A 21,306-nucleotide genomic window follows, 5' to 3' on the forward strand; every position below is an offset into this window, starting at 1 on the left:
TGTCACCAATCGAGTGCTTGCACGGCGTTGGATTCTGAGAGGACAAGGGACATCTTCCCAGGTTGACCCGCTGTTAGTTGAGTGCTCGTTGAATAATTCCAGGACAACCGGAGCACAACTTTGAAACCCTCCTGACTATTTCATCGAAGATATCGCTCTCTGAGGAAGGGCGCCGGGTGGGCACGAATTAGCTCTTCAAACTTCCGATCCCTGGCGCTCTTCAAATTACCATCAATACTATGAACTGACCTCCGGGGATGAGGTTATACGCTCAGACTGACATAGATTATACCGGATGCTACGTTTAGTTGTGACCTTGGGGCCATTGATGCCAGGAGCGTGACCATGTTTCTGTTCTGCGCATGGCTTAATTAAACAGGTGGAGCGTTGTCCTACATGGGGGCTCGGAAGCCACAGATCTTCATCGTTCCCCAGATGTGAACCGTGCTCCCAAGATCACTTCTTGCCAAAAAACGACGTGATATTCCCCTGCCCCGCTTTGGCCCCAGCTTTCCCCTTCGGCGCGCTGACGACTGGTTTCTTCCTGGGTGGTGGTGGTGGTGTGGGCTCATCTTCCGAGAATGATTCCCAGCTGGGCTCCTCGACGGTAACTTGAATCTCGGTTAGTTTGCTGGTATTTTTCCGTGCACAGAGACGTGGGGACTCACCGAGGTAGCCCTCGCTATCCTTCTTCACTGCCTTTTTCATGACTTGCCGCCGTCCTCTTCGACGACCGCCTCTGACTGTTGCTTCGACTTTGAGTTCCTCTTGTTTGGGTGGAGGTTGGTCAATTGGAGCGCTGGGTTCATCGGGCGGTTCCGCAGCGTCGGCCATTTCTTCGTCCTCATCTGAACTTGATTAGCCTTGGCTCGTGTAGAGACTGTTGATCAACACACCGTCGTCATCTTCCATCATCTTCTTCAGCCTCTCTTCACGCTCTTTCCTACTCTCGCGGATCTCACTCGGGGGCTGTTTCTTTGACTCGGGGAAGAGCTCCTCCGGCTCTTCTTCGGAGGCGTCATCGAGCAGAACTATATCTGTTAGCCGGTATATGAGAGCCATATCGCACTTGGGAATTCACCATCTTCAGCGCCGCTGGGTTCCACCTAAACAATCATCAGCTTCCTGAACGGGAACTTGAGTGGGTCCATACGTACCGACTCAGCACCAGACGCAGCCGGCGTAGAAGACTCCTCCTTCTTCAGCTTCGGTTTTGACTTGGCGAAAGAGCTGAACAGGCTTCCTTTTTCTTTGTTTACCGGTGCAGGCTTATCTGCTGGTTTCGTTGATGGAGTACTCTGTCGTTGGGCTGGTTTTGTCTGTGTGTGCTCCTCCTTAGTTTCAGTCTTGCTCAGCTGCGGTGGCTCGGACTGGGCTGGTCGCTTCGCTGGTACGGTACTCGTGGGACCAGGAGTGGGAGGTGGTGGACGTGCCCCTGTTCTCCTCTGTTTGATTGCGGTTAGCATAGCGAAGCTTTGGAAATGTATGACGGTGCTAACTCGTACCTTGACGTTCGTGTTCTGAATCATACCCCATTGCTTTCCATACTGCAAGGGATCTTCGCTGGCGTGATTGACGAGCATCTCGCGCCCAACATCGGTCAGGACGTTCAGGTCCTGCAAGGTCGTAGGCTGAAGACTATACACGTGTATGGTTGATATTGACTCGAATGTAGCCTTCGCGTCTGCCGGCTTCGTTAACAACCGATACACACGGTATCTTTAATCCCTTGACTTGCCTTCCAGGTCTTCCTCCCGCACTAGGAGCACCGAAGAGATAGGGACCTGGTCCGCAGCGGCGTCCTGGTTGGGCATCGAGCTGCTGATATATGGGCTGCTCGGCATGATCTCATCGTCGTCATTATGGTGGCTGTTGGCGTTTACTCCGTTTGTTGTCGTAGGCCCGGTGATCTTTTGGGTGCCCGTGATGATGTACGTCGCGTTCACGCTGTGCGGTTTCTTCGTATTCTCGGTGTGGTGGAACTCGTATAGCATTCTTGGTTCGCTGTCAGACTTACTGTACAACCCTTTGATCAAGGGACTCACTGCTTCGCGAGAGTGCTATGGACTCTAAGCGCTCGACCCAGTGAGCGATAAGTGACCTGTTATTGATCGTGTCAGGAAGAGGTTGGCAGAACCGGGGTGTCAATACATACAGGACGACGCTCATTGAGAACATTCTCCGCGAGATATTTCTTAAAGTCCGCAACCGCCATCCTGCCGCAGAGAAATCAAATTGGTCTTGACAAAGTCGCCGACGATGACTTCCGTGATCGAGCTCTGGGACCTTACGGATCGGCGACGCGTGACGACCAACGCCAAACCACTTAACGCGTCTCAGTCAGCCGCCTGGTTCGGTCTTGGCACCGCTATTTCCTCTGCGCCAGCAACGCCTCTCAAAAAGCTCCGCGAGTCACCAGCAACCAAGAAGCAAAGAGCTTGCTCCGGCTCGCGGCTTTTACGGTAATAGCGCTGGGAAACGGCGCGTCACAAGTCAACCACCATGGAGTCAACATTCGACCTCCCGGACTCGACTGACTGGCTCGACACGCCGTTGACCCTCGTCGCGCCGCTCGAATCCTCTCTCCGGTGTCAGGTCTGTAAGGACTTTTTCGATAACCCGGTGATTACATCGTGCAGTCATACATTTTGCTCGCTTTGCATTCGACGGTGCTTAAGTACGGAAGGCAAATGCCCCACGTGTCGGAGCTCGGATCAGGAGTTGAAATTGCGTCGCAATTGGGCTGTCCAAGAGCTCGTTGAGGCGTTCAAGAATGCCCGGCCGAGCGTGCTAGAGTTGGCGAGGCGGGCTACAAAGAGTGGTGGGACCACCGTAGATGAGGATGGAGATGCTGAGCGGCCACTGGCTAAGAAACGGAAACTTGAGGAAGAGGTGAATGGATCTGAAAGTGGTGGAGGGGAGGGTGTTCGCACCCGGTCCCAGAGCCGGGGTGCTATGCGGCAGGTACTGCCAACTCCGATTGAGATTGTCGACGATGTCCAAGACGATGAATATATCCCAGGTGTGTTTTATTTGCTACGCTGCTCCTTTCTGATCTGATTCTGGAGCATTAGATGACGGGTTGGTCGCATGTCCTGTCTGCCAACGGAGGATGAAGCATGAAGCCGTATTCCGTCACCTCGACACATGTACAGGAGAGGGAGGTGGCCGTGCTGAACCGAAACCAGCAGCCTTTGGGTGAGACATACGCTTTGGAAGCCCAGCTTGACAGCGGGATGGTTGACTTTTACAGTTCTTTATCGTCGGCTACACGAAGACCCTTACAGGACGTGGGAGAAAAGCCACCGGAGAGACTCCCAGTCATAAATTATTCTATATTAAAGGATACAGTTCTGCGCAAAAAGCTCAAAGACTTGGGTATACCGAACTGGGGTCCACGAGCTCTATTACAAAGACGACATACCGAATGGATGAATCTATGGAATGCCAACTGTGACTCCAAAGCACCAAAGCCTAAAAGTGTGCTATTACGTGAGCTCGATATTTGGGAGCGCACACAAGGCGGGAACTCGTCGACCCCTACTGATGCGACGAGTATTGTCATGCGCAAGGACTTTGATTCAGCGGGGTGGTCGGCGAGTTATGACACTGACTTCAAGCAACTAATCGCGAATGCGCGAAAGAAAAGTGATGCTATCGTTCGCTCAACAATACCAAATGCCGCCCCGGTGACGCCGGAAGAGCCGCAAAGCGCTCCAACCGTCGACAACCCGGCAGAAGTGTCAGCTCCGATAGTTCCAACTCTAGCCCAGGATGCGCCGAACGGAGATATCGCTGCAACAAATTCCCTGGATGGAGTTGTAAAGGAGACCGACATTCAGACGATATCGACCTCGAGAAACAGCTAAAGCGCCAGCGGTTGCCCTAGGCTATCTTTTTAGCCATCATTGTGTCGAGGAAGAGATAGCGCTCGAGAATGGAGCGTGGTGGCGGCTTTTGTTCACACTTGGCACAGGCTCACGCATTCTCCTCTACCGACATCCGCGAAAGTTTCCCGATACTCTCTTCCAATGCAGAACCGACGTTCTGTTCCAGCGGTGCTTTCCGTACTGCTCCTTTGGTTTCTAAACCAAGGCTATCGAGGTCCGCGAGCTTCCTGCGAGTCGTCTCCGCTTCCTTCTCTTCCTTCGCCTTCTGCTCCATGGATTCCAGCTCCTGGAGCTCGTCGTCGATCTCGTCCTCATCGATCTGAGGGCCGGCCTCGCCCATGATGTTTCCGATCTCATCCACCCTGGACATCTCCTCACGCAGCTCGTCAACTACATCCTCCACCTTGGAAACCTCTCCGATCTGGTTGTTGAGACCCCGAAGGACGCCCGTGCTGGCTTGCATCACCTTGACGTACTCAATTTGGTCTTGTGCCTGTTCGATCTTGAGGTAGACCTGCTCTAGCTGAGCCAGAGTATCAAGTCGCACCTGTAGGTTCCGCTCAGCGAGCTTCTTTGAGCGTACTGCGGCGAGAGCTGATACGCGGTTTTTGTTACTCAAAGCGGCCTTAGCGGTTACGTTGAGCTCAGAGATCTTCTTCTCTAGGCTCTCCACCTGTCTCGTCATTGTCGCCGTCAGGGATTTGATAGAGGCAATTGTCGTGTCTTGCTGGGTAATTTCCTTCGGAGAATCATTCCCCGGTCGGAATTTGATTGTCTAGCATACAATCAACTCCATAACTGGTAGAGAAGGCGCCGTTACTTACCTTGCCATCATACGCGATGGCACCTTTATCGCGGGATAGATAGAGCAATAGAGCATCAAAATCAACATCGGACAACTCACTATTCTCGTTTAGAATCGTCGCAAAGCTTTCCACAAAGCGTTCTCTGGAGTAGATCAACTCAGTTTTCGAGGGACTCGTGCTCATCACCTGCTTCACCAGCTTGTCTGCAGCCTCCTGACGTATAGTGAGCAATTGCGACAGCCATATCCCACGGACACTATGTCCTACCTGGAGGTTCTCCACCAAAACCAAATCCTGGCTCTGCAGCCGAGGACCGTCCGACCCAGGTCCAATCACGACACCCCGTATTTGCTTCAAGCCCCAAGCCATAACATTCCACGGGCTCAACACCGTCGTATCAATGAGTCCCCATTGCGGTTTGCGCAAACTCCCACCGCTAGCCTTAAACAACTGTAACGGGATCATGGTGCGATTCCACATGGCGTCTTCCTATTTACCAAGACCGGCATTAGCAGCCGCTCGAATTGCCATTCGCACATCATTATCAACCGGTGACCAGAGCCGCAATAATGACAGAGGAGGAGCCGAAAGAGGGGAACGGAGGGGGGAAAACCATACAAAAACAGCCCCCAACGCAACCGGCCGCCCCAACTCAGGGCTCTCCAACTCGTGCAATAACCCTTCGTCAACTCTGAGGATTAGATGATTGGACTTTGTCCGCTTCACCGAATCTCCACCTCGTGTTGAGATACATCCGTTTTTTGCGGCCTTCGTCAGGGCCTGCTCCCATGCTGCAACGTTTACATGGTACCCGTCGGGATTTGTCTTTTTATGGATTGAGAAGTCGGAGTAGAGTGAGGGGAGGCGATTCCTGTATGGAAGTAAGCGGCGGTTAGTATTGCGTTTGAGGGTGGGCGGAGTGTGTTGTATTTACCGTACTTTCTGAAGGAGTCTTGGGTAAGGATGTAGTCAAGGAGGCTGCTCATGGCTGGCGGTTTGGGTGGCGCCTGGAGGAAGCAGAGGAAGGAGCTCAAAGGACTAGAAGTAATCCTTCTGGTTACATCCGTAGATCGCGGGATCAGTCTGGTCTGAGGTAGACTGCGACCAAAGCAGCCCACAATCGCTTCGGGACCTTATCGATACCTGTCGTGGTCACGTGCTATTCGTCCCCAGGAACAGATAGACAAACTCAGTAAGGTTCGAACCAGATAATCTACAGGTATAGGCTGAGGCGGAAATGGTGATAGGTACAAGTCTCGCGCGAGACCACTCCTGATTCTATTACACTATTTATTTCGCCTGTCTTGTGCCTCGTATCCGTCGTTGCTGATAGTTATGCTCGTTCAAAGTCGTCATTTCCTTGGTTATCCGCATCCCTCCCTGCCTGTACAGTGGGGAGAGAAAGACCTCCGGTGTCTAGCGGGTTCATAATCAAGGATCTGCGGTTCGTGCGCCTGTCCAGCTTCTCGCTCGTCTCCTCGTTATCCAAGGGATCCGTACTGCCCGTTTCCTCCTTAATATCGAGTCCTCGTGCTTCGAGATATCCGACCTTCACGGAGAGCCGGAGATTCTCGACAAGAGTCTGCATCTCCGGCATTGGAAAGTTACCATCGCTGCCCAGAACATCCGCATAGAGTCGCTCCGCTTCCTCGAGACATGCTGAGGCTAAGGCTGGCTTTCCAAGCCGAAGCCACATATCGGCTGCGAGGAGACTCCACATCCCGGCCTTTCGACGACGGGAACCCCATCGGACACCATTCACGGGTGGTCGTGAAGCATAACACGCTGAGACTCTTTCGCTCAGAAGACCCTGCCCGATAGGCTCCACCAGACCGAGATCCATAGCCCGCATGGCCCATTTGGCTGCGCTTTCAGCGGCCGAGCCCCCACGAGACCTCAGCAATTCGACAGCCAGAGTGAGGCAGCGTAATGAGTTGGGGCCGTCCGAGCATCGAGTAAGATAGGAATAACACGCAGTTTCGAGCATCTGATCGATGTTTTCCAGTTTTGTCTTCGTACCCAACCCCACAGGATTCAGCAGTGTGCTAACCGCACACATCTCATAAGCACCAGCGTGGTGTTTCCAAGCCTTGTCGTTGGCATAGTCGGATCGTAGTAGTTCGTACGTAGAAGAGGATAGTTTCCAATCACGTAGCATGAAAGCGTAGTCTGCCATTCTCCGGAGTAAGGCCTCATCATTGTCGTAGTCATAGTATCCGTGCGCCACGTTATAATTCCCGCTTGCGCCACCGCCGGAACCTGTCAAGCTAGGGCGAGAGCCCGATCCAAAGCCGGCCCACTTGCGCGACATCGACATAAATCGACCACTGATTCCACGCCTTCGTGATGCCACTCGATCGTTCCAAACGGCTACTTTGTTTTCCATAAACGGTATGACAGATTGCGCGACTAGCTCCCTGATAAAGCTTTTAATTGCCATTACATCAGACTCAAATAGATAAAGAAGGCCATCGGAGTCGAGGTCAACCAGTGGTTCTAACATAGTTAGCATGCAGAGGATATGATATAGGGAAAAGCCAAATTCCGCTTGGCTTACCTGCCCGACCCGCAAGCCGCTCCGAGGGAGAGAGCCATTCGCACTCTGGGACTTGAACGCTATCGTCATCCGTAACTACACATTGGTTACTGCGCAGCCTCAGTAGGTGGCAGTGCAAACCGAAATGGCGCTTCATCTGGTCATAGAGCTTGGTCGACTCCGAGATATCATCACGATCCTCATCATGAACAAGAACATAATATCGAAGATACTCCGGGTGGATCCAGGCTGGAACTTTCCTGTTGCCATTGTTCGTGTCTGCGTACAGCTGCCGAAGGGATTCAAGAGGAGCGGGATTACGGGAGCTTGTAGCAATCACACTCGCAACGGGATGGCGGAATGTTTCGTGGGGGGAGGCGGTTGCAATTGACAACAGCTGGCGAAGGTATAGCTTATATAGAGGTGAGGTGGTGGAGAGACCCAAAGGGTCTTTAGTATGTAAGGGCCCACCAGGCAGAGAATCAGCCAAATCTAGCTGCTTTTCTAGTACAGCTTCGATCTGAGGTAGCGGCGGATTCCGTTCCAGATTCGGGTCGTTTGGCGCCCGAGAGCTCTCCTCCAAGTCAACAAATCGGATGCCGTAATCTTCCCAGCCGCGACTTGACCCAACGCTATCACGGATGACGAGCTTTCCCGGTACATTCTCCCCAAAGGGCCGGATCAGCTCACAAAACCCATCCTTGAACCCCTTTTGCCGTACGAGCTCATCAGTATCGGCTGAAGCGTAGACACCAATAACCGGCGAAAAGGAGCGGACGATAAGAGATCGCGTATCCAGCGCGGCGTCAGCTCGTCCATCTAACGGTGACCCTAGTGATCTCCTCCCTATCTGAGGAGTCGACGACCTGCCGGATCGACCATGGGGGGACGCAGCTCTGATCGGAAGGTCGGAGTGGGTATTCGATAGCGGGGGTGTGGGAGACGGCCCTAGCCTTGGTTCTACCCGGTCCGAATCTATCGACGTAGTCGAGTCGCGGCGCTGATTGGGGTATCTCGTCTTCGAAGCAACACGGGGAACGCCGGGCGAGAAAGACGGCGGAGGTTTGACCGGAGTAGCATCTCCGGGCGATGTCATGGACCCGGATGAATTCCGACAGGAGAATAGCAAGGATGGATGAGTCGGTGGCCGTAGGTCTAGCCCATGGACTACGAATCTGAGCAGATTGCGAAGCCAGAGGTGGCAGGAATAGCAATGGAAAAGGCTCTGCCACGAAAACGCGGGAGAAAGAGGAGCGATGACGGTAAATAGTAGGTCAGGGCGAGGCGTGGAAGAGGTTGTGTCGCCGAGGCCAAGTCACAGCGCCCGAAACGTGCGAAACGTGGAGCAATTCAGGTCGAGCGAATCGCAGCGGAGTTGCGCGTCCGTCAACATGTGAGCCAACTCAGAGCCTCAAGCGACCAGCTCAGTCAGATTTCAAGGAACAGACCGCAATATGAAAATGACTTGACAGCACGTCAATTGGTTTGCTGAAGAGGAGTGGTTCAGATTGCCGATGAAGGCGGTGATCATCTGCTTGCCGCAAGATGACTCTGGCGTCTTTGAGGGAGAACCAGCCAGGACTGTGACTCTGAAAACCCATATCCAAAACCATGATTTGACTCTCCCTTTGGTCATCCGCTTTCACTCCCTTCTTGAGTGAGTTTTCCTTCATGTTTGCCTCCTTTTTCTCGACCCATCTTTCCACCAGACTCACGCAGCGTTCGAAATCTTTTGCGCAACCGCCAACACCCATCGTCATTCTTTACCCGCGTCGCCTAACTCAACCCCCCTCGCTCAGCCGTTTTATGAGCCGTCACCAGAGCACTGAACCTCCATCTTTGCGAACACGCAAGAGGAGACGCACCTCTAACAGCTCTTCCGCGGACACCACCGTAGCCATGACCTCAGCCGCGGATAGCAGCTCCCCGATACTTCCTATACTTGAGCTCACACCGGCCGAAAATACCTTAAAGTCTCTCCTCCTCGATGTGGCCCAGTCCATCCGGGAACGCGGCACGGCAGCCGGGCAGAACGATTCCACCAACACCAAGACTGTGCTTCGTTTTACCGGGGGGTGGGTGCGGGACAAATTGTTGGGGGTGGAGAGCCATGACGTTGACGTCGCAATCAATAACATGACCGGGTTTCAGTTTGGAAAGGAACTTCAGAAGTATCTGGATAACCAACATAATCTGGAGAAGTATCGGAACAACCATGAGAAACAGGAACTACAGGATGCGATCATTCGCCTTCACAAAATCGAGGCGAACCCCGAAAAGTCGAAGCATCTAGAGACTGTCACGACCAAGATTTTCGGCTTTGATGTGGATCTAGTCAATCTACGGAAAGAGTCGTACTCTGAAGAGAGCAGAACTCCCCAAATGGAATTTGGTACGGCAGAGGAGGATGCCTTGCGTCGGGACGCGACGATAAATGCACTTTTCTACAATTTGAATGACTCAAAGGTCGAGGACCTTACGGGAAGCGGGTTGGAAGACATGAGAAGGCAAATAATTCGAACCCCGCTGGAGCCATATCAGACTTTCAAAGACGATCCCCTTCGGGTCTTACGGCTGATACGTTTCGCCAGCCGGTTAGGCTACCGAATCGACACTGACACGGAAGTCGCGATGCAACATAGCGATATCCGCGCTGCTCTCAAGCTTAAGATAAGTAGAGAGCGGGTAGGAATTGAGGTGGGGAAAATGCTTCAAGGTCCTGATCCCAGACACGCTCTTCATATTATTGATCGCCTTAACCTTTATCCGACCATTTTTGCCAATCATCAGGATGACGTTCTAGCGGAGACGTCCTCTTGGTCTCTTGCCTACAATGCACTTCATCGTTTATTCTCTCCAGATGAGTCGGATGCTATTCAACGTGTTCGTGCCTCGCTCGTGCTCGGCCCTCTCGAAAAATATCTTGCTTGGATGATCGCCGCACTTGCTCCTTGGTCGGTAGTTCCTTCGCGTGTTCAAGCAAAAAGTGCAAAACGATTACCACCGCGGGTGACGGAGGTTGCTCGAGATAGCCTGCGTGCGGATAACAGAACGGCGGCTGTTCTAGGTCAGGCAGCGAGCCATTGGCGCAGCATCATTGATGCCAAAACTGCACTCACAGAAGGTCGCATGCAAGGGACCCCTGCGACGATCCGTCAGCAGGTCGGGTTACACATCCGATCATGGAGCAAGGATTGGAGGCTCTGCGCCATCCTATCTCTTCTGCTGGAAATTATGCAGGGGGGCGATTTCGTGCAAGGTGAGGCTACCCCTCTTGTTTACGACTTTTCGGCCCAGCTTTACTGAAACATTCCCGGTTGCCGCAGTGGTACAAACTTACGACGAATTTCTCTCATACATTGTACAGCAAAACCTTGCCGGTGTTTGTGAGCTAAAGCCTGTCGTAAGCGGGCAAGATGTCATGCAAGCCTTGGGGGTTAAGAGTGGACCGTGGCTGTCCAAGGCCTTGGAGTACGCGATTGAGTGGCAGTTGCTGCACCCCGGGAACCAAAGCAAGCAAGACATACTCGAAGAGCTTAATCGTAGACGCGCAGAACTAGGAGTTTAAGGGCCGGCGACATAGACTTTCAATATATTCAGCGGCGATACCCTGACTTGAAATTCCTTGACCTGCATCTGTGTCTAACGACCCTGTAAAACCCCATGTGACAGATGAAAAGTGCAACCAGATGTGCTGGTTTCCAGACCTGGCCGACAGGCTCGCGAAACCTAAATAAACAAATCATGACCCTCGGCTTCGGCATTAGCAGTCGGTGCTATCCATGGAGGATGCTCATCTTATTGCGTTTAGACCTTTGGACGGTTGGACTCGAGGGGAGCTTCCCGTGAAAGCTCTGACAGCTTCATAAAGCGGGTGAATCTACTTCGCATGATAATGAGTGTACCTTTCGCCAGCAGATAGCCGGAGACTATGGGAACGTGGCTGCGCTTGATGTCCTTGGGGATCTCACCCTTCCAAGTTTCCAATAGTATATCTCGTCAGAGCATGGCGCGTAGCCGTCCAGGCTCCATACATGCCCCAACCACTACCCATACTGTTCTCCACAACTCCCGCACCATCATGGCTTCACGCGGGGAGGAAAATTTACTGGGAGGGCAGGTGGCAATAGTCACAGGAGCCGGTGGAGGCTTAGGCGCTCATATACCTTGTTATTTGCGGTTCGGCTCCAAAGTCGTTGTCAATGACTACGGTGGCTCCCTTTCTGGGGTCAATGGCGATTCAGCCCGCGCGCAGACGATCGTGAAAGAAAAACTATGAAACGGCGGCGAGGCCATCGCAGGTGGCTACGATATATCCATCTCCATCCTGGGATTCGGAGCTGCGGGGGACGGTGCATACGCGGCGTCCCGGGTGCCGTATTTGCCCTTGAAAAGGAGCTCGTCTGCTTCAACAAAACACACAATATACATATCGGAGTTGTCTGCTGCGTCCGGATGTCTGATCTCTCGCCACTAATCAAGAATATCACGAGGAAGTATTTCAGTGCGGCGGCTGTTGCTCCATTTATTGCGACCCGTTCATCCAAAGACTGTCCATATTCCGTGGAACTCTTAAGTGTTGACGCTGGGAGAGCGGCGCGAACGACGTTTGCTACATTTCCTGGGCACCAAGGAACCACGAAGTTTTAGGCAAGGAACAGGAGGTCTTTGGTCCAGGTAACTGCCAGGAGCAGGTTGCGCATAGTATCAGGCAGGTGATAGGAGAGGAGGTTGATCATCTTTAGTAGGCAGAATACCTTGAACAATGTATTTATTGCATCTTCCTCAAATTTCCAAACTTTTTTTTGATATCAAGACGGTAGGCATGTATGTGTGTGATACAGAATATATCAAGATCCTGTGGGCAATCCAGACTGAAATTTGTGAAGCAGAGCCTCTTCCTGTCAATGATGCTGTGCAATTTTCTCTATCATCCAACCCTTTGATTTCGATATCAAGAATGTCCACATGCGGGGATACTCACTCCAGCTCCCCAACGGCTCCGGGGCTCCGGTTTTCAAACGGGCTTGGTATAACCTCCTTGGATACTATATTATTTACCTCCTGGACTGGGATTTGCTTGCTGTACATATGTTCCTCTCCCTTGAACTGTCATGGCACGGGGGACAATTGGGTGGTATAATGTGCCAACATTACTCCTGAATGGGGGACTGTCTTCCAATCCTAGAATCCGAGGTTGGACTTTCTGAATACTCAAGATATCACCTCCATCTCTGTCCAGAAATTGTCACTGTGGACACACAGGGCTCGGGAGAGCAAGCACCTGAGGACACCGGGCCACGAATGGTATACGCGTGCATATCTGGGGGAGCCACAGCGTCATATTGTGGAGAGAGGGCTTGCTGAATTTCGTGGCAGTCGGTGCGCCATCATTTCCATTCCGAAGATGGAGTGTGGGAAGTTCTGCCTTTCCCCCACAAATCAGAAGCTAAGCCCCCTCTTGGTCCTCAGGCGCTGAACCTGTCGATCATCCGCCTCGCCCACCGGAAAATTACCCCAGACAGCGAACCATGCCTCAAGGTCATTTGCCTTCGGGGCTCCTGTCATTCATTCTCTCCATGAAAGAGTCCTCCTCTGAACCCATGTCGCTGGATGCGGTTGTGAGCAAGCAGTGGCAGGCAATAATCGAACGGAAACCATTTTCTTATCTGAAAGTAACTGCAACCGAGCTCGCTAAATTCGCACGCACCACCCCGTCCTGGCGACAGCTCCTCATTCGGACCCTTCAGTTAGTTAAAATTGATTCTCCCTGAATACTCTGTCGCAGAGCAGGCAGAAGTGGAGATCTGTGAAGACCAGTCCCGGAATCATAAAGCCTTCACAGATTGAATTCACCATCTTTTTGATATTATGGCTGGTTGGGAGTCAAATGAAGCAGCCGGGCCAAGGAATCAAGCTCTCGCTATACACACGATCACCAAGTGACGATGTCGAGGATCTCAATCCAAACAGCACGATGATCCTTATATCTCAAAAAACTGCCTGATAGCCTTAACCTGGTCCCTTTTATTTCTACTCTCCACGTTCTGGTCGTGGGTGGGAGTTGGTATTGGAAAATTGCTCCCGCGACGGTATCTTAACTTAATATCCTGATTACCATAACTGTGTTAAGCGCGGGGTATGGTCACCAGTAATGAGCAGAAGGACCAGTTACTACATGACAGGCTTAGAAAAGCTAGGTTTTAGATTCTTTTTTAATTTTTATATTCTGCGAAGCCATGGTTCATGTAATCCAAATGCTAACACAATCATCGTGAATAGTGTTGCTCCTTCCACTCTGTTGCCATGCATTCAGAGTCAGGAAACGGGGCCCTATCCCAATATTACTACTAGAACTCAACTGCCATGAGCTGCATTTGATCCCGGAGGTGAGAAAGGGTGGGGTTTACTCGAAATATGCCTTTCGAATCAGGTGAATCACCAGGCTGCTTAGGCCTATCTAGAAACCTAAGCAACTATCCAGCATTTGCGTACCCCTATGTACTCCTGTTACTGCAGGTGACGTTCCCTGCGTATGTCCACACTGGTGGTGACATCAATGCCCGCCAGATGAATTTCCGAACCCTCGTTGGTGTGATGGCTATACCCTGCCTTAGCAGAGGCCCACGACTGCCCGTACCGATTGGGATATCGCCGAAAGTCGCTTCCGTCCGAATAATTATAAGACACTTTATTCCGTTTTGCGCGTTTCAGCAGAGGACCCAAAGACGGAAGACATGCTGCGCGCTTCTATTAGTTCTCATTTCTCGCTCGTGTATGCATATATACTTACCTGAAACGATCCCGATATTGGTCTCAACAGCGGTCCACGTGGATGGTCCAACAAAGACCCAAGTGACATCAACGGATGGTACTTTGTACGCCTCTAGCATGACGATCAAGCGGACGATGGAGATGATGCAAATACTTCGTGCCGGTCAGCGCAATCGATCCAGAAAGCAAAGATGGATGGTGCAAATAAAATTCATACAATCCTCCCAGGGCAAAAACCCCGCAAATTGCCGTCTTTTGAATGGCGCTGCGTTGGATATTCCACACGTATGGCAGTGGCAAGATCAGCAAGACCCAATCGGTGATGATGTTGGGGACTGCGTTGCCGATGAAGAAATTATTGATGTTGACGCCGCAGTGCGCCGTGATAGATTTGTCCCAGAATCCGCGCGTCGGTATGCATTGGAAGATCGTCGTAAACAGCTTTCAAACATTAACATATTAGTCCAAAGCCGATAATAGCAAAGCAGGGGGAGGTTATATATCCATACCACCCCCAGTCCCCAGCCGGTGACCAGAAACGTCAGGATATAAATGGGAATCCGAATGCTGGTCTTCTTGAAAATTCGCCAATAGAACAGAAGAATCGAGTACTTGGTGAAACATATGGAAAAAGTGTACAGGATCTCGCAGACGAAGAGATTGAGGAAGAAATGGGTCATTCCAGGCATCCCATATTGGTAGATGTGAGTTCCAACGCCCCGGTAAACCCAAATAATCATGTCGACGTAGTTACCAGTTGCTATGGTCTAGTAAATCAGCCATTAATTTCACTACCCAACTGAGCGAGCGAAAAGAGGGGAAACGCAGACCAACGCCAGGCAGATGATGTAGTCATCCCACCAGAGTCCTGCCTTGGACACAGCAAGTCGACACCAGAGACGCAGCGCAACGGCAACCACAGCCAGTCCATAGGTACTTGAATACGCTGCGTAGAGCTCGGGCTGTTTGGACTCGTAGAGATCGAGACCGGGAGGAGGGGTGAAATCCATCGTGGACGGTTTGCAGGCGGACCAAAGGGGCCAGCCAGAAGCGGCACACAAACCCCTATTTTAAGGCCAGAAGGAGACGGCGGCCGATCAAATTTAGGACCCAAATTTTCCCGTGTCAAAAACCAATCCCCAGGTTGGGGAGGGGATTGTCCCGCAGACCCTGGTTGTTGCTGGTCGAACCCTTGTCATCCGAAATGAACCAGCCCCCAGGGAGTTTCGCATCGACTATATTGGGGCAATGGAATCCTCCCCCGGGTCATTCTCGTCTTTACCCAAGTATGCACCATGATTCTCCCCCCAATGCTGACCATCTTATTTCTTCCTGGAGCCTGGGTTGCGCCCAGTGTTTACAAGCCCTTTGTCGATGAGTTGACGTCTACTGGGTATGATGTCCGCTATGCGGGCTACCCCTCGCTGAATCCCATCAACCCGCTCATTACAGATGTCAAGGCCGATACTGACGCCATTGCATCCGTCCTCCACAACATCGTGGAGGATGAAGGAAAGGATGTTCTGGTATTGATGCATTCGTATGCGGGTATGCCAGGCGCAGCGGCTGCCACAGGGTTGAGCAAAGTCCAACGCAGCCAAGAGGATAAACCAGGCGGCGTCGTGGGACTGGTGTTTGTGGGAGCCTTTGTCGTCCCAGAGGACGTTAGTTGCGCTGGACTACAGGGAGGAGCTTTGCCGTCGTGGATTCTCCTTGACCAGGTGCGCCAACTCAGCTCGAAGAAAAACTCCCCAGATATGTTTTTCTAACTATACCCATTCTCTAGCCTCTGCCCAATCTCAACCTTCCGGACCAGCCACTGGACATCTTTGCAGCTGATGTGAATTTTGGCCTTTCCAAGATACTACAACACGGTATCCTGCCACATTCAACGCTGGCCTTCACGTCCCCTCAGCCGCATCCGGCATGGGCCGATGAGGAATTTCACGGACGGTTGGCCTATATTGTCACAGATGAAGACCAGGCGGTGCCCAAGGGCGCGCAATATGGGATGATGAGTGCCACAGGGAAGCCGTGGATCGTCAAGGAGATGAACTGCAGTCACTTTGCGCCGTTCCTGGATCAAGCCGAGGAGACAGCGCGGGCCCTCCGGGAAATCATCGAGGAGCTCCCGGAAACGCAGTGAGTTCTGCGACAACTATCATTGTACTTAGGAAGCATTTTTTCTTTTCCATCACAAGTCCCGTATCAGCACGAAATTAATTCCCATACGATCCTCCGGCATCCATTCGAGGTCCTGATCTTGCATCCCCCATTCTTGTAATCTCACTTCTTGAATCTCGATGGTCCAGTTTGTTCGCGTTTCCTGCTGGACGAGATCCCACAGACGGAGGAATGACTCGCGATTATGATAGAACATCATCCCCCATGGTCGAAGATACTCCCTCGCTCGTTGTCTGCCCTGTTGGTAGCCCACGAGCATCGTGCCGGGGCTCGACAGGTCGACAATCTTTTTCACTGCCTCCAGCTGCTTCTCCCAGCTGAACAGGTGCAGGAACTGTGCAGCGATCACCACATTCAGTTTCGCTGCCGGCAGCGTGGTCGGCGCCAACTGGAGAAAATCCGCCTGGATAAACGCTGCGGCCATCCGACCGCGGTCGCGAAAGAGGTCATATCCGAGCTCCCACAGGCGTTCCTCGACATCGAGTGCCCACATCTGCGTCGTTGGCACGCCATGCACGGCCAGTAAGCGCAGATCCTGTCCCAGACCGCATCCCAAGTCCAACACGATCCCATCGCCCCGTTTTGCATGCGCCAAGATCTGCGCGAACTGCGGGAAGGCCGCCAAGCCCGGCAGGAGAAACATCCACAGCCCAATGCAGGGATATTCGCCGAGGGGCCATGCTTGCGCACGCTGGAGAATAATGATTAACCACAGTCCTGTTCTGAGTTTGGGTTCACATACGATTGCATCGAGATGGGGCAAGAGTTCCTTTTCGTCAAGGCCACTCCATTGGAGCAGAATCTCTCGGGCGCTAAGTGTCAATCGGGGGCCAATCTCCCGCCTGAACCACACAGAGGTGTCGATCCCCGCCATCTTTTTTTCGTCCACTGTCCACGGGTGGCTCTCTTTGTTTCCACCTTTGTTCGTTTGTTGGGTGTACGTCAGCTTTATGCAGGCCAATTTAATAAAGCTTCTGGATGTGAGACATTCACAGACTCCGCCTCCGAGAAGGTTGACGGACGGCAATCCTAATCTAATAATTCGCCGTTCCCAACCGATTTTCCTCCGGACTCCCTCGTATTCGGGCCAGGGTCCTGGACAGATGAAGCGAGCAAGCCTTCCAGGGTCACCACCTCTGAGCCATACACGGCCTCCATGAAGCCCAAGACGCGCTCCTTTGGAAGATGCAACGCAGCCGTGCATTCACGAACCACCCTGGTCAACAGCCCGCGTTGGAACGCCCCCCGCACTGTCGCATCCACACACACGTCGAGGAAGAGCCCGACCACGACGAGCTGGTCAAATTGCGTGACAAACTTCTCAAATTCGGTCGACAGGAACGGGTCAAACTGCGCCTTTTTGTCGAAAACCCGTTCGTGGGCTTGCACCTGCACATGGGCTGCAATTTCCGCCCCCCAGGTCCCATCGACACACCATGGTGGTCTGGCCTGGAGTTGATTCCGACGCCGCCAACTGGGGCGTTGGAACTTCTCATCCCCGAGAAACCGCACAAATATCACCTCAATCCCTTCGCGGCGGGCCCAATCGACCGCTTGTGGGATGCACTTGGTTGCCTGCTCCAGCATGGGTTCGTTGCTCTTGCCCGGTGGGGGAAGGAAGTCGTTCTGGAAGTCCACCACAACCAGGCAGGATTTTTCGCGAGTCAGCGGCACAGGACTGATGATCAACTCGTGGTTCGTGCCAGATGTCTCCGGCGGAGGATCGCGGGAAATCATGATCCGTTGCAAAAAGCCATCCACAAAGGCTGCAGTTGTTGCTGACCCGCCCTGGTCGGGAGTAGCAATTCCCGCCCCTTGCAACTGCCGCAGGGCCTGGTCCACCCGGCTCTGAACGCCCCGACAATCCGCATGCTGCTGCTCCAAGAGGGCTGCTGCTGCCCGGATGGTCGCTGAGGGGTTAACGATGCCTTTCCCGGTGAGATCGTCGGCGGAGCCGTGGGCCGTTTGGTATTCGCGAAGGCCCCGAACCTCCGGGTGGAGATACACATTCTCTGCACAGGCTGATTCCTGGGCCCCCAGCCCAAATCGGTCGAGCAGGATGGTCTGCATGATATCGGCATATTCATTCGCTGAGATGATCAGCTGGTGGCCTTGGACACCCAGGGCCAGGAGATTGCGGTTCATTGTGTCTCCCTGGACGAACTCGATTCGGACCCCAAAGGATCGTTGCCATTCCTGCGCCCAGGAATGGAAAAGCCCATCGAACAGGTGGAACTTGTACACCATTGTGACGGTCCCGACGATGAAATCATCTTGGTCAGGGCCACCACCCCAGACTTGGCGGGCCCGAGTGAGCGCGAAGGACAAGATTTGCTCAAAGACCGCCTTGCTGAATCGTGAAGTGCGCGAGACAGTATTGTTGGTCCCGTCGATCTCGTTGTAGCCGGCGTAGAAACCTTGTGCCTGATCTCGGACGAGCAGGATGGATGTCGAGGGACCCAAGCCGAAGTGCTCGACTTTGACAGCGTGCAGCTGGTCCCGAACCAGATACAGCGCCTGGGCGCTGATCGAGGTTCGAAACATAGCGCCGACACCGAGAGCCGCCACCTCGGTGCAGAATTGGCGATAGTGTTCTGCATCGATCAGGGTCTCCTGCGTCACAGCGTCGGTATCGTTAATCGCCAAGAGAGATGAATAGGAATGGTACATGCGAGGCGATTGAATAAATCGAATCTTCACATCGTACAGACTGCCCAGGGTCTGAATGACTTCTTTGAAGACAGCGGCCAGCTCAGGACCAGTGCCGTTGCCGACAGCGAGAGCCACCTGGATGGATGACATGACGTCCCTCGTCAGGCAAAGAGAAATAAAAAAAATGGGTGAATTAAAAGCGAAAAGCGCAGGGGGGTCGTTTCTTCAGGCGTGGATGATATACTTGTGGAGACAATCATCTTCTTGGAGTAGAAACCTGAAGAAACGGCGCCAGGGAATCCTGCTCGCCTTTTTCCCACAGTTAAGGCAAAGATGTGCATTCTATTCGCCTGTTTCTTTTCTTCTACTTTTTTCTTGATTAAATTTTTATTTTTCTCTGGGGGCGGGAGTTTGGCCCCCACTCAGAGATATATATCTCGGGATTTGCATGAGATTCCCTCGTAAAACAATCATCCTCAACATGGGGGACGCCCTTTCATCCGGATTTCATTTGGCAGACCGTAACGGCTACTTGCTTGGTGGTGGCTTCGCTGCTGCTGCTTGTCGTCTCAACCTGCAGTTCTTCCTCTGGAAGCAATCGCTCCAGTTCAATGTCCACCCTTCCATCCCCGTGGCCGCTGAATCCTCCATCGCTGACATCGCCACCGGAACCGCCATTTGGCTGCTGGATTTGGCTCGCGAACTCCCTTCTTCCGTAAGGCTGCACGGATACGACATCGATCTCTCCAGTACCCCTCCCCCACAATGGCTCCCCGACAATATCACTCTTCACACATGGAACCTCTTTGATCCTGTCCCGGACCATCTTGTAGGAAAATATGATCTGATCCATCTCCGTCTCCTCATCCTGGTCGTACAGGATTCTGACCCCATCCCCGTCATCCGGAACGTTGCGCGAATGCTCAAGCCCGGCGGCTACATCCAGTGGGATGATCTCAACTACCCCGATACCTGCGTATACAAGGTCCATGCTGATGCGGAAACTCCCGCGTTTGATCAGCTACGTCAGTTTGTCTACTCCCAAGGCCGTCATGACTGGGTGCTCGACCTCCCTCGGCTGCTGGAAGACAACGGCTTCGTGGACGCGAAGCTGGAGCATTTTCGGGACCGGAAGGATCTCGCAGCGGCCAACGGGGAACAGCATTTGGTCACAATGCAGGAGTTTGTGGGGGGCTTAGAGCGGAAGGGTATGATGGAGGACGCCAAAAGCATCAAGGCATTGCTGAGTGACGTTTATCGAGAAGCTGCATCTGGAGTGGCCTTGTCCATGCCCCGCGTGGTGTGTGTGGCGCGAAAGCCAACTAAAGGTTAGGCAATTCATAAACCGGAAGATTACTGCTATATAAGCACATCTACTGCTGCGGGTGATTATATGTGGCTCTAACTTGAAGAGAGAGCACTCTGCAAATTCTTGCAAGCCATGGAACTACAATTATTTATCTCTAATGTGCTCTCTTGCTCTCTGGCAGCCGGATACAACTTCTCCAGGTACCGCCAGCAAGACCCGCACTCTGATAGGGTGGAGTCTGACAATGGCTTGATGATCGGTCAACTTAAAAAACATTATATTGAAGTCTAGTTACCAGATCTTCTTCTTCTTCTTCTTTTTTTACTTGAGATTAGTGCCCCCATTCGATCCCCCATGCTATGCTGCTGCTGACTCCTCTGAAATTATGACCTAGTTTCTGCGCAATGGATAGTTTCCTCAAACATAACTTCCATGCATTAGCAAGCTATCGTTTAGGGAGCTACACAAGTGGCCAAATACGGTATTCTCCCACCTGCATAATACTTGTTCCGATTCGATCGATCTACAGTGGCTCTTCCCAAGTGATCCCCTCCGCGTATCGAGCACTGTCCTCATCCAAGCACAAGCGAATTATGCATACTAATAAGCGTTTCCATGTGCTCACCCCCTCTGATTTAAACGTCACTCAGCTATAACAGGCTCCCATTCCCTTGCCAATTTGTCAAGACGTTCCTGAGGATTATGCTCAAGGCTAGGTATGCCTTCGCCCAAAGCGTGTGTGGATGATTCACCGGTAGGCTTATTTCTCTCCCTGGAACGGCCGGTCTGCAAGCCGCCTCGGCTTCAACCCACCTTCCCTTCTTAAGTATATCGTGGTTATGATCAATTGTGACGTTAGAGTGAATATCCCAGTGGGTCCTTAATCTGACTGTCCATCAGCGCGAGTGCTTCGTCTAGTCTCCTGTCTTACATAGGTAGCCGCGAGATTTAATATAGCTTTAAGTTTTGCTGGATAATTATCGCCTTGGGCTCTCTGTCTCATTTTCAAAACCTTGAATTTGGGTTTTTCTTCAGCGTCCAGAGAATATAAATACTTCAAACCAACTGCTAAACTAGCCATCCCGTCTACCATGGTGAGGCCATCGGTGCCTGGCTTTGACTTGATATTCTCAATAATGGGTTCCAGTAATGATA

At 52.3% G+C, this 21,306-nt stretch overlaps 11 protein-coding genes across 11 annotated transcripts; 5 read left to right on the forward strand and 6 right to left on the reverse strand.

The window, feature by feature from the left end:
- Positions 1-117: 117 nt before the first annotated feature.
- Positions 118-2,405, reverse strand: BJX67DRAFT_221133 (uncharacterized protein). The gene is made up of 9 exons (XM_071025747.1): positions 2,156-2,405; positions 2,046-2,101; positions 1,739-1,995; positions 1,506-1,684; positions 1,158-1,445; positions 1,082-1,106; positions 897-1,031; positions 669-848; positions 118-611 (listed from the first exon to the last, which is right to left on the reverse strand). Exons 1-9 carry the CDS (start codon positions 2,213-2,215, stop codon positions 457-459), a joined length of 1,335 nt encoding a protein of 444 aa, XP_070883461.1. The 5' UTR covers positions 2,216-2,405; the 3' UTR covers positions 118-456.
- A 97-nt stretch (positions 2,406-2,502) lies between these two features.
- rad18 (E3 ubiquitin-protein ligase RAD18) lies at positions 2,503-3,869 on the forward strand (the record flags this gene model as incomplete). Its single annotated transcript, XM_071031456.1, has 3 exons — positions 2,503-3,022; positions 3,075-3,198; positions 3,254-3,869. The coding sequence occupies 3 exons, from the start codon at positions 2,503-2,505 to the stop codon at positions 3,867-3,869; spliced, it is 1,260 nt and encodes a 419-aa protein (XP_070883462.1).
- A 54-nt stretch (positions 3,870-3,923) lies between these two features.
- BJX67DRAFT_221193 (putative vacuolar sorting protein SNF7 family protein) lies at positions 3,924-5,793 on the reverse strand. The gene is made up of 5 exons (XM_071025749.1): positions 5,636-5,793; positions 5,315-5,567; positions 4,964-5,185; positions 4,715-4,909; positions 3,924-4,665 (listed from the first exon to the last, which is right to left on the reverse strand). The coding sequence occupies exons 1-5, from the start codon at positions 5,680-5,682 to the stop codon at positions 3,979-3,981; spliced, it is 1,404 nt and encodes a 467-aa protein (XP_070883463.1). The 5' UTR covers positions 5,683-5,793; the 3' UTR covers positions 3,924-3,978.
- A 121-nt stretch (positions 5,794-5,914) lies between these two features.
- Positions 5,915-8,656, reverse strand: BJX67DRAFT_221250 (TRAPP III-specific subunit 85 family protein). The gene is made up of 2 exons (XM_071025750.1): positions 7,254-8,656; positions 5,915-7,192 (listed from the first exon to the last, which is right to left on the reverse strand). The coding sequence occupies exons 1-2, from the start codon at positions 8,326-8,328 to the stop codon at positions 6,030-6,032; spliced, it is 2,238 nt and encodes a 745-aa protein (XP_070883464.1). The 5' UTR covers positions 8,329-8,656; the 3' UTR covers positions 5,915-6,029.
- Positions 8,657-9,131: 475 nt separating this feature from the next.
- On the forward strand, positions 9,132-10,800 carry BJX67DRAFT_383740 (tRNA adenylyltransferase; the record flags this gene model as incomplete). Its single annotated transcript, XM_071033509.1, has 2 exons — positions 9,132-10,491; positions 10,559-10,800. 2 exons carry the CDS (start codon positions 9,132-9,134, stop codon positions 10,798-10,800), a joined length of 1,602 nt encoding a protein of 533 aa, XP_070883465.1.
- Positions 10,801-12,765: 1,965 nt separating this feature from the next.
- BJX67DRAFT_361284 (uncharacterized protein) lies at positions 12,766-13,488 on the forward strand. The gene has a single exon (XM_071029846.1). The coding sequence runs from the start codon at positions 12,812-12,814 to the stop codon at positions 13,004-13,006; it is 195 nt and encodes a 64-aa protein (XP_070883466.1). The 5' UTR covers positions 12,766-12,811; the 3' UTR covers positions 13,007-13,488.
- Positions 13,489-13,742: 254 nt separating this feature from the next.
- On the reverse strand, positions 13,743-15,016 carry BJX67DRAFT_373859 (putative integral membrane protein; the record flags this gene model as incomplete). The annotated part of the gene is made up of 5 exons (XM_071031457.1): positions 13,743-13,972; positions 14,026-14,159; positions 14,224-14,447; positions 14,516-14,773; positions 14,837-15,016. 5 exons carry the CDS (start codon positions 15,014-15,016, stop codon positions 13,743-13,745), a joined length of 1,026 nt encoding a protein of 341 aa, XP_070883467.1.
- Positions 15,017-15,301: 285 nt separating this feature from the next.
- BJX67DRAFT_383742 (Alpha/beta hydrolase fold-1) lies at positions 15,302-16,152 on the forward strand (the record flags this gene model as incomplete). Its single annotated transcript, XM_071033510.1, has 2 exons — positions 15,302-15,727; positions 15,793-16,152. 2 exons carry the CDS (start codon positions 15,302-15,304, stop codon positions 16,150-16,152), a joined length of 786 nt encoding a protein of 261 aa, XP_070883468.1.
- A 48-nt stretch (positions 16,153-16,200) lies between these two features.
- BJX67DRAFT_383743 (class I SAM-dependent methyltransferase) lies at positions 16,201-17,064 on the reverse strand (the record flags this gene model as incomplete). Its single annotated transcript, XM_071033511.1, has 2 exons — positions 16,201-16,881; positions 16,933-17,064. 2 exons carry the CDS (start codon positions 17,062-17,064, stop codon positions 16,201-16,203), a joined length of 813 nt encoding a protein of 270 aa, XP_070883469.1.
- Positions 16,912-19,106, reverse strand: BJX67DRAFT_221257 (Isochorismatase-like protein). The gene has a single exon (XM_071025751.1). The coding sequence runs from the start codon at positions 18,990-18,992 to the stop codon at positions 17,220-17,222; it is 1,773 nt and encodes a 590-aa protein (XP_070883470.1). The 5' UTR covers positions 18,993-19,106; the 3' UTR covers positions 16,912-17,219.
- A 217-nt stretch (positions 19,107-19,323) lies between these two features.
- On the forward strand, positions 19,324-20,338 carry BJX67DRAFT_389986 (uncharacterized protein; the record flags this gene model as incomplete). The annotated part of the gene is made up of 1 exon (XM_071034574.1): positions 19,324-20,338. The coding sequence occupies one exon, from the start codon at positions 19,324-19,326 to the stop codon at positions 20,173-20,175; it is 852 nt and encodes a 283-aa protein (XP_070883471.1). The 3' UTR covers positions 20,176-20,338.
- Between the last annotated feature and the right edge of the window lie 968 nt (positions 20,339-21,306).

The sequence above is a fragment of the Aspergillus lucknowensis genome (assembly GCF_044049455.1).
Source record: "Aspergillus lucknowensis strain CBS 449.75 chromosome Unknown BJX67scaffold_40, whole genome shotgun sequence".
Lineage (NCBI taxonomy): Eukaryota > Fungi > Ascomycota > Eurotiomycetes > Eurotiales > Aspergillaceae > Aspergillus > Aspergillus lucknowensis.

Bases quoted from the DNA above. Each gene is read 5' to 3' on its own strand.
- BJX67DRAFT_221257 (XM_071025751.1), bottom strand. From the start codon at position 18,992: ATGTCATCCATCCAGGTGGCTCTCGCTGTCGGCAACGGCACTGGTCCT.
- BJX67DRAFT_221193 (XM_071025749.1), bottom strand. From the start codon at position 5,682: ATGAGCAGCCTCCTTGACTACATCCTTACCCAAGACTCCTTCAGAAA. The intron at 5,568-5,635 runs GTACGGTAAATA...ACTTCCATACAG, and splicing joins ACCCAAGACTCCTTCAGAAA to GAATCGCCTCCCCTCACTCT. The intron at 4,910-4,963 runs GTAGGACATAGT...ACTATACGTCAG, and splicing joins TTTTGGTGGAGAACCTCCAG to GAGGCTGCAGACAAGCTGGT.
- BJX67DRAFT_221250 (XM_071025750.1), bottom strand. From the start codon at position 8,328: ATGACATCGCCCGGAGATGCTACTCCGGTCAAACCTCCGCCGTCTTTC. The intron at 7,193-7,253 runs GTAAGCCAAGCG...TAACTATGTTAG, and splicing joins GCGGCTTGCGGGTCGGGCAG to AACCACTGGTTGACCTCGAC.
- BJX67DRAFT_221133 (XM_071025747.1), bottom strand. From the start codon at position 2,215: ATGGCGGTTGCGGACTTTAAGAAATATCTCGCGGAGAATGTTCTCAAT. The intron at 1,685-1,738 runs GCAAGTCAAGGG...CGAAGCCGGCAG, and splicing joins GCGGGAGGAAGACCTGGAAG to ACGCGAAGGCTACATTCGAG. The intron at 612-668 runs GTGAGTCCCCAC...CCGAGATTCAAG, and splicing joins GGATAGCGAGGGCTACCTCG to TTACCGTCGAGGAGCCCAGC.
- BJX67DRAFT_361284 (XM_071029846.1), top strand. From the start codon at position 12,812: ATGAAAGAGTCCTCCTCTGAACCCATGTCGCTGGATGCGGTTGTGAGC.